General features: G+C 41.2%; 1 protein-coding gene across 4 annotated transcripts in view; it reads right to left on the reverse strand.

Moving 5' to 3' along the window:
• Positions 1-255: 255 nt before the first annotated feature.
• Positions 256-9,749, reverse strand: part of LOC106959222 (axin-1-like) — a 36,192-nt gene continuing 26,698 nt past the window's right edge. For 3 of the 4 annotated variants that reach the window (XM_015051632.1, XM_015051633.1, XM_015051631.1), the window contains 7 exons: positions 8,845-8,982; positions 6,057-6,447; positions 5,073-5,247; positions 4,805-4,990; positions 3,577-3,876; positions 3,343-3,492; positions 256-2,622 (listed from right to left, as the gene is read on the reverse strand). In XM_015051632.1, the coding sequence (XP_014907118.1) occupies positions 2,496-2,622; positions 3,343-3,492; positions 3,577-3,876; positions 4,805-4,990; positions 5,073-5,247; positions 6,057-6,447; positions 8,845-8,982 (1,467 nt within the window). In that variant the 3' untranslated portion in view covers positions 256-2,495. The remainder of the gene's footprint in view (positions 2,623-3,342; positions 3,493-3,576; positions 3,877-4,804; positions 4,991-5,072; positions 5,248-6,056; positions 6,448-8,844; positions 8,983-9,749) is intronic. The other variant, XM_015051634.1, reaches the window with a different exon arrangement.

Below are 9,749 nucleotides of genomic sequence, written 5' to 3' on the forward strand. Positions count from 1 at the left end.
TGACCTGCACTAGCAACCAAACTGGGAGACAACTTTTAGACCAGAATTTAGAAAAGCTGGTGACATTAAAAGATTGACTGTGCTTAAGCAAGAAGGGGAAAAAAGAAAGAAAGTTTGTGCTGTTCCAGTGCTAATCCAACTTGTTAATGTCGAAGCTTGACGCTTCTAGTGTTTCCTTGTATTAAATTAGGTGAAAAAACTAAATTGGCAGAGGATTTTGACTGGTTGGTAGTTTCATTAAACTGGTGGCTAGGTTTTTATTTTATTTTTTAGCTAATTTTAGCTTTTTGGTGCTAAAAAGCTAAATTTGAGTGCCAAAAATCTAAAGTTAAAGTTGAGCCAGTTTATTAATGTTTGGTGAGGTGGTAGCTCAAAACACTGGTGATAAGCAGGAATAGGCACCGTTTATTACTTAGACCAGTTTGGTAAGAACCCCTCCTCTGGTTTAGGTAAAGGGGCCAGTGGTCAGCAACATTCACGTCTGTCAGCCATTTCTGCAATTAGCCTAGCTAAACAGAATTTATCGACAAAAGGAAGAAGCTTTATCACCTAGGAAAATCATATCTACCATTTACCAAGCTACCATTTCTTTTGCATTTTCTTTAAAAAATTGCTCACTCACTTCCTTAATATTTTGGACAACATTATGGATGATTTAAAGGGTCACAAGTGGCTCCAGACACCCGGTGTAAACGATAAATATTCGTGTTGTAAACATGCTAATCTTCAACAAAGAAAAAATATCTTAAAATGTGTCCTGTGATTGTTTTGTGTTTGTTTTAAATAGTAAAGACTTTTGTGACTATTTGCTCATACACACACAGTGTGACATCACCTCCACTCCTAACAAAACTGATTAGTGACAGCTCATGGCTAGAAGAAAAAAAGGGAAAAAAAAAAAAAAACATTTTCCTGCTGGTAATTAAACTTTGTAAAAAGAAATCAGAATCGGCTGAAATGAAATCAACTTTGGCAAAGAGGATTTCTAAAAAAAACAGGTTGAAATGGATCACAAAATGGATCAGTGCATCTCTATTTAAAATGAATTGTCAAGATGGGCATTTTTTTTAGATTGGCAAATCTACTGGAGCAACATTCCCTTCAGCTCGTTATGATAAAATGGTTCTTAGACACGCGTCGGCTTGTGGGACACGTGTTCTTTGGCAGAGTTCACATACAAGACGGATAAAGGCGCGAATGTGAGTGAGAATTTGTTTCTTTTTTTTTTTTTTTGAAGACCATAACGGCACCGACGAGGCAGGCACCCGGGATAAACCTACTGCTGAGGATTTCAACAAAGCAGAGAACATAAAAAAAAAGGCAATTTCTACATTAGCTTAATCTAAAGTCCTGTAAACACAGCGATGTGTACCCACCCCGCATGTTTCCTCAGCTTCCGCTGCGACACACATGAGACTAGCACGGGGGCAGATGTGGAAAACATGCAGAGGTGCTTTTGAAAAGTGGGAATTTTGGGAAATATTATAGTGGAGGAGAACAAAAAAAGCTAGATTAAAAAAAAAAAAAAAAAAAAATTTAAGAGAAGACAAATCCTATCGAAACGACGGAAACGAGGGGCACTTTTATGATTTAGTGACGAGAAATTCCACTGCTGCTTCAATGTGATTTTCAAAACATACACAATAATACTATATAAAGTGAGATATGACAAAACAAAAATGCAGTAAATAAGCAATAGTACCTGCCTTTGTTCATATACAAATCAAATGAAATGATAACAAGTAGCTAGAATACTTGTCCCATCAAAAACAATATGTAGCTTTGGTAAACAAGTTAGGTGGAGATCTGTCGTCTGAACGGTAGGATGTGAGAGATCAGTGTGGAACGCGTTGGGCCGCGCGGCGGTGAGTACGTCTCTCTGTTCTGAGGCTACCAAGGCAAAAAAAAAAAAAAAAAATTTTTTAAAATTTAAAAAAAAAAAAAAAAAAACAAAAAACTAGGGGAAAACGTTCAGATTTTTTGTTTCTGTCCTCTTCCCCACCGGTCCCCAGCTGACGAGGAACGAAGACGGCGAGCTGCCGTCCTGAGCACCAACTGAAGCGTTTCCGTGGTAATGTAGCAGCATTGTAATGGTCTGCAGAGGACACGCGCTCCTCCTTTAGAGCAGAAGTGGAAGACAACTTTCATCCTCTTTTTTTTTTCTTCCATTAGTCCCCTCGCCCCTTTTCCATCAACATTTTTTTTTTAATATATAGCTCTCCTTGTTGATCTGTAAAGAACAGAAGGAAAATATTTTGTTCTTTTCTCCATTCCAGCATTATCTGACCCAATTTTTTTTTTCCTTTGTTTTTAATCCAGGCAGGTATTCGTTTATCCGTGAACTCCCATCTTCCATCAGTCGTTCTACGCGGCGTTTTTCTACCCTTCTGAGACATCGCTCGTCCATCTTTCTACTTGCCAACGTTCTGATTTCTTGCAGGTGTCGCATCTCCTCGTTTCGAAAGTCATCTGTTCCATTTCCCGTTCCCCGAATTTCAGTCAACCTTCTCCACCTTCCCGACAATCTTCTCCTCAAAGATGGGCAGGATGGCGTCGTCGTCACGGACCTCCTCGAACACAACTCCACAGTCGAACTCGTCGCTCACCTTCTTGAAGTAGAACCTGAAAATCAAAGGAGAAATTCTGTTGTTCTCAACATACAGCAACAAAATGATCGCCTATTGTAAGGCTGAAACTTTTTCAACAGCAAACAGCCTTACATTTTCTTGGAGTTTCCTGTGAAAAACCAACACAAGGTAGCACAAAACTTTGACCAGTGTCAGTTTTTATCATATTTTTCTTTTTCGGTAGACCAACAAGTTCAGTTTGGGTCTGTAGTGTCTCATTTCCCCTGAGCAGTCCATCACCCGGAATTACTGCAGGTGTCTCCACTGCCTCCTACTGGCTACTGTAGGAAAATATGACGACGTAGCACAGATCGAACCATTACACTCCAGAGCGATTTAGTACGGACAATACAGTATATCCCTCGCATGTAGTGTGTGTTTTTTGGTCTTCACAGTCTTGTATGTTCACCGCAAATCTGTGTTTGTGCTACCATTAAAATTCCATAAAATTGGATTATGTAGAAACAAGAAATGTGCAAAATTGGGCTTTATTTAGGAATATCAGCATAAAAATTGCTGAATAAAAAACCCCACACATTTCAGATATTTGAAGAACAATTTGAAATCTACCATTTCCAGGGTTTCCTCCAGTGTATTATAAGCCTGGCGGGGCACCAGGCTAAGCTTTGTGTGTTCATTTATTAAAGATTTTTTCTATAAAGCTTCAGAAGTATGAATACTTTTGAAGTGGAGTGTTTATGCTGCGTGTTCTCACCTGTAGTGGCCCTTTTTGGTAAGCAGCTCTTTAAACTGGCCCAGAGTCACCACACGGCCCTTCACTGATGTCCGGTACGGAATGGGCTCTCCACAGAAGTAGTACGCCACGGTCATGTTCTCACACACCTGCCGCTTCCCAGACTTGTGTCTAACAGAAAGAGTGGGGGACGATACCCGTCAAATGCTTGAAATGACGGAAAACCTGAAGTTAACGCAAAAAGACAAGCTGTACTTCTGCTTCGCCTGCAGTAGAGCAGCCCTCCTCCGCTCCTCCTCCAGCCTCCGCCTCGCCTCCTCCAGCTGCGTGAGCGGGTTGGGGGCGGGGTTGGGCGGCATGGCTGGGTCCTGGATGAACGGGTGCGAAGGCTGGACCTGAGTGGACGACGAGCCGGGGATCGCTGTGGACACCGAGGAGGAGTTGTTGCGCAGCTGGGCGGAGACCCATGGGTGCACGGCTCCAGGTCGCTCCACGGAGGTCGGGCGCGGCGACTCGGTGCTGGTTCCTGTTCTCCTGGAGCTGCTGGTGCTGCCGCTGAGCATGAGGGAAAGGATGGAGAAACAGGTTCAGATCTTGCAGGAAGGTGAAGAGAGCCGAGCGAGATGGTAACTGGGAGCGTTCCCCACAGTAATATTCAGGAACGTCTCAAGGATTTTCAAGGTTTTTAAGGTTAAGTTTTTAACCTTTTCCAGCATCACAATTGGGATAAAAACAATAAAAATGAACTAAAAAAAAAGAAAGAACATTTTAATTCACTACCTTATGACATCATTTAGTACTGTTATTAATAATGTCTTGAATTGTAACATCTACAGCAGGGACAACTTAATGTAAAAAATAAAGTGACAAAACACTAGTTTAACAGAAAATCCTCCAATTTCAATAATGTTGTTTAACATCTATAAGACTAACCCTAATTACTAAAATTAGTAAGTCACTGAGCCATTAGAAATAATAAATATTCATTACATTGAAACAATCCAAACAAATAGTTTTGTGGTAAATGGCCTTCCTCCCCAAATTAAATGTTTAGACACAATTTACAGAGAAAGACCCAAAAATATCTCTAAAAATGTTTTTGCTAAAGTTTCCTAGCATTTAGTAAATAGAAAGAATTTGACATTATAACCGAGCAAAAAAAACGAGATGTTTGGTCTGATTCAACTTCAAACAGTGAGGAAAAATGTCTTTATTATGTGTATAAAAATATCTGGTTTCAAGGCTTTTAAAGGAACAATAGGAAGACTATTACAAAACTGTGCAGTTTGAATATCAAGCGCTTTCAAGGACTTTAGACAGAAAAAAAGCACTTTCCAAAACTTGAAATTCAATTTCAAACATCTGAACAAACCTAATAACTCAAGCACCACAGATGAATGAATATAAGGAGTTACCACATAGCAATAGAACAATAAATCTGACATGAAATAATAATCTATAGTAAATGCAAGGTTTTCCTCACCCATGAGAACTCTTCCTTTGCCTGTCTCCGTCCATCATCCATTGCAGAATCTTCTGGTTCCTCTCCAGATCCTCCACCTGAGTTCCTGGATAGCCCTGGGTTTCCAGTCCACGCCCGCTCTCGTCACCTTTGCTCGGTATTTCTGTCTTCTTAAAGCCCCGCCGTGACATTGTGCTGCCTTTGCTACTGCAAAAACGTAATAAGCCATTTGGAGGTCAAATGAACAAATAAAAGAGTATTTTACTAGAGAGCAGACATGCATGCATACCCGTAGCCCATGCCCTCGAGGGTGCTGGCTCCAGCTCCGTCTGCGTAGTTTCTCCGGCCCCCATACTGGTTGGTTTGGTCTCCGTTCCACAGCAGGTTGGGTGGAGGCCGACCTCCCGTCTCCTCTTGTCCGTCTCTTCCTCTGTGGTGGTAAACCTGCTTATGGTGGTAAATACCTGGAAATAAATCAGGGAAAGGTTCAATGATGTGCTTTTAGCCACAACAAAAGACTCTTCCTCAAATGGATTTGATAACTAGGGAAAAAGAAACTAAATTAAATAACAATTTAAAACCAGAAAAATTCTGAATAAATTTAATAGGGGTCTGCCAAGGGTGCATGTCAGTCAGAACCCAGCATTCTGATTCTGAACTAAAATATAGTCAATAGTGGGTGCTGTATCAGTGACATGTTGGCCAACATGGACTTACTGTATTCACTATGCAAACAGTGTATGTACTAAAATTAGTTAAAATGCTAAGGTTAGCTTAAATGTTGTCAGTAGCATTTGGGGTATCACTAGCGTATGGGCTTACACTGACTTACACTATTCAGTATGTTAAATGGAGCTAACTGCTAAATGTAGCATATACATAAAAAATTAGCCTAAATGCTTATTTTAGCTGTACGGCTAATGTTAGCCTGAGGGCTATCGCTAGCATACAGGGGAACAAGCATGTAAATACTACTTGGCAGTATGTGGGTTATCATTAGCATGTTAACAGTGACTTACTCCACTCAGTATGGAAATATTAGTGTGCGAGCTAAAATTAGCCAAAATGCTATGGTTAGCTTAAATGCCGTCAGTAGTAAGTGGGGTATCACTAACATGTTGCAATGCACTGGGGTATCTAATGAATTGGATATAAATGTTCATTTTAAAACTATAAACGACTGAAATAAATAAATAAATAAATAAATACATAATCAAAGCAACACTTCCTACAGAACAAAATGGATAAAGTGTAGGAACCCTGAGTGGTCTACCTTTAGCCCCCACGGTTGGTAGACTCTGCCCCCCTCCTCTGTGTGAGGGGTAGTGAGGCGGCCCAATCCCTCCGTCGGGTGAGCGTGATGATTTGGGCGGAGTGTGCCGCCCTCCGCCGCCTAAGCTGCTGTTGGTTGCCCCCGGCGACTGGCAGCCCGGCGTCTTCATCACCCGCTGCACATGTTCGTCCAAAATGGATTCGGGGTCGTCTTCATGAGGGTCCTCCATGGCGACCAGGCCGCCGTATGTGGTGGCTGTTCCCGTGTTCGCAGTGGTCTCTGAATAACGGGCCCCGTACAGAGGTGGAAACGACGAGGGGATGGGAAGTGGTATGCTGTGAGAAGACATGGAGGTCGTCATGGAGATGTCGGCGTCGTCGCCCTCTTCTTCCTGTGGGGACGGAGAGCAGAACTCAATATTTAGTCGTGTACACGCATGAATAGAAATGCAAAACTTGACAAATCCTGATGTCTCCATGAGTCTTTATGCTACAGGTGGGCGGATCGGTCCAACACAACAACAGAGCTTTGGAGTTGACGTCACAGCGTGTGACATTTACGTCTCGCGCAGTCGCTCGGCGCCATCTTCGGGATCCACAGACCAAAACAAACTAGTCAGGACACTGGTGTTTTCATTGTGTTACCGACCGCAGCAAAGTTGTTTTCAAGTTGGATACTGGATATTCGCGCTCCGCGGAGTAAGGGGTGTTTAGCTCAAAGTTGATCCGATTTATGAACGCTAATTTCGGCCAGCTGTTTCTACCGCTCCCTCCTCAAGCGCTCGGAGGTTCACATAGGGACCGCCAATTTCCGAACACTCCTGTAAATAAATGCTTTGTCTTGTGACCAACTGATACAAAAGTGGTAATTAATGCTATTAAACGAGGCACACTATCCTCTATAAAAATTTTGAGTCATATTTAATATTTTAGATAATATTAAATGTTTTCTTCAATAGCTTCCAAATCGTGTGCCCCATTGACTCAAAATCTGTGTGAAATCATTCTACTAACTAGACTAAATGACTAAATGAGGCATTTTAACACATATTTTTTTAGCAATTTCTATAAGTCCTTACAGAATTTCTCTTTCAGGTTAGATTTCTAGTTTCTCTTGCTCCGTGTTCCTTAGTTCTTACTGTCGTTAGATCAGTCTTGTTTTCATTTAGGTCCGGGTATGGTTTCCCTCATATCTTTCTCTCCTAGTTCATCAGGTTTTCTTTACTCTTAGTGTCTTTTGTATTAGAAGTATTTTTAGTTCCCCGTTTCCACCCGTTTGTGTTCCCAACAGATCTCCTTAGTTTCCCTGTGCCACCTTCTCCCCAGCCCTCAGCCAGCTCATGTGCCAAATTACTCACACCTGCCATCACTCTTCTCATTTATCCAGGCCATTACTACCTCGAAGTACTTAAGCTCCTCTTTTTCAGTCAAAACTTGCCAGTCCGTCTTGTTATCCTGCTCACCACGTTGCCAGTTGTTACCATTGTTATCCCTTGTGTCATTGTGTTTTGGATTTCCTTGTTTTCCCTGGATTTAGGATTTAGTTTGTTTATTTTGTTCATTTAAATAACATCCACATAAAGTAGTCTTCTGGCCAGCTGTGCTTGGGTCCACCGCCACACCACATCATGACACAAACCAGATGAAAGAGCAGATCTTTAAACATTTAATGTGTAATTAAGCAATAAAGGTGACAGATACATTTTATGAAATAGATCACGCTTTAATAAATATTTGTTGTATTTAACATATTTCAGGTAAGTGAACATGAATGAAATAGATCCTGTCCTAGAATTTTATGTAATAGCTCTCAAATAATTTTTATACTTTTACTCAAGCAAAATGCAGACAAAACATGTTAATTTGTTATTAAACAAATGAACTTTGTCCACATTCTTTCATAGTCAAACTACTGTTTTTGTCTGTTTCTTTATTATTTATTTTACATTAGCTGTCCTACTCCTAAATGCACAGATTGAGCAAATTAAAGTTGTTTTTACATGTTGTTCAAGCTTGTGAAGCCGTTGGTGTATTTAAGCGTGCTGTACTGGTGCAGAGTTATCAAAAAAATAATAATACAGTACATTTATGTCTGCGTTTAAAAATATATATTTTTTCTGTATCAGATAAATATCGGCCGATACATAATCTTAGATATCGATATCTAAAGTGAAAAGAATGGATGGGTGCATCCCCAATTGGTAACGGCAATTCTGACCCGATACCAAAATATGAAATATCGAAGACTTCCGCTTTGTGACAGTGGTTTTCCATCTGTACTTATACAAATCTGGCCAGTTTGAAGGCAACAAGCTGCAATCCATGATGCCTGCTTGATAAAAGTCCAGACTTCTTCATCAACACGCTCCTTGGTTCAGAGCCATTTTTCTTCATTGTATTTTGCTGGTGTCGGGCGTCTTTTATTCACCACCTGATACCAACACTTTACATTTTTTGTCACCATCATGCTCCCTCTCACCTCACCATCCTGCTGCATAATTTTCTAAGCGAAACTGAGCCATCAGTAAAACTAGATGCAGATGTGAAGTGGTTGCTATGGAAATTCAGACCTGACAGTCATTGTCCTTCTTGACAGGTGGAGATACTTAAAATTGAACAATTTCTTGAAACATGGAATACATTAGATGAATTACCCAACACTAACACACATAATGTAACCTAGAGGAGAAACTCCAAAGTAAAACTCATTCCTAGTAATTCTGGCAACTTCCCTAATGCATGCTTCCTCTAACGTAGACCCCGTCAGCCTTTCCAATCTGAACACTCACCAGTCGTACTCTCTTCAACCTTTCTTCAAGCCTTTCCTGGGCCTCTCGTTCTCTGAGAACAGCCTCCAGCCTGTTGATGAGCTCTGCCGCAAACATCTCCGGCTTTACATGGATGTCCTTTGGTATGCGATACGTGCGCTTCGAGGAAAACATACAAACAGGTCACATTTTAAAAATTACATTCTGCTACCCGAGTAAGAATGTTGACATGGAAAAAAAACCCATATCAGATTTTTTTATTTTTATTTTTTTCCTAGATCCTCTGGATCAGAGGTTCCCAAACTGTGGGGCGCACCCTCTAGGGGGGGGCGCGGTAAGCAGTCTGGATGAAAAAAAAAAAAAACATGAACACTGTATGCGCTGGGTTTTTACCTTAGAATGGCCAACTCTCTGTTATTCCTATGTCAATTTGATACAGTAGAGGCTTCCACACTTCCCATATTTGTGTCCTCTGTCACTTTTATCAGCAGTTAAAACTGTTTAATCCGTTAACATGTTGTAACCTGTTTTTCCGAGCCGCCTTTAAACGCAACATGAGCGCTACGACGCTCGCGCTGGGTTTCCACCTGTGAAGGAGACCTGCTGCTGCTGGGCGGAGCTACGCAGGTTTGTGTTAGAATCACGGCAGCAAACCAGCAAAACGCAAAGAACTTTTCACAGTTTTTCCCTCCAAACTAACCGACTGAGTTGAGTAAAGCTGTTGGATGCAGGTAATGTTAGCTAAAAGATGACTAGCTAATACCAATACAGAACCTTAAGCTTAACAAGTATCTTGTAGGCTATGATGTTGGTGTCTATTTTCAGCTACGTACATTCATTTTGCCCCCAAAAAAGTTGATGCCCCCCCTCCCGTCACACACGTCGTTTCAACCAGACAGCCATTTGTAATCCATAGGGGGGGCGCA

This window comes from Poecilia latipinna, unplaced genomic scaffold (genome assembly GCF_001443285.1).
Source record: "Poecilia latipinna isolate Pla-1442-1.1 unplaced genomic scaffold, P_latipinna-1.0 Scaffold1057, whole genome shotgun sequence".
In the NCBI taxonomy this organism is placed as follows: Eukaryota; Metazoa; Chordata; class Actinopteri; order Cyprinodontiformes; family Poeciliidae; genus Poecilia; species Poecilia latipinna.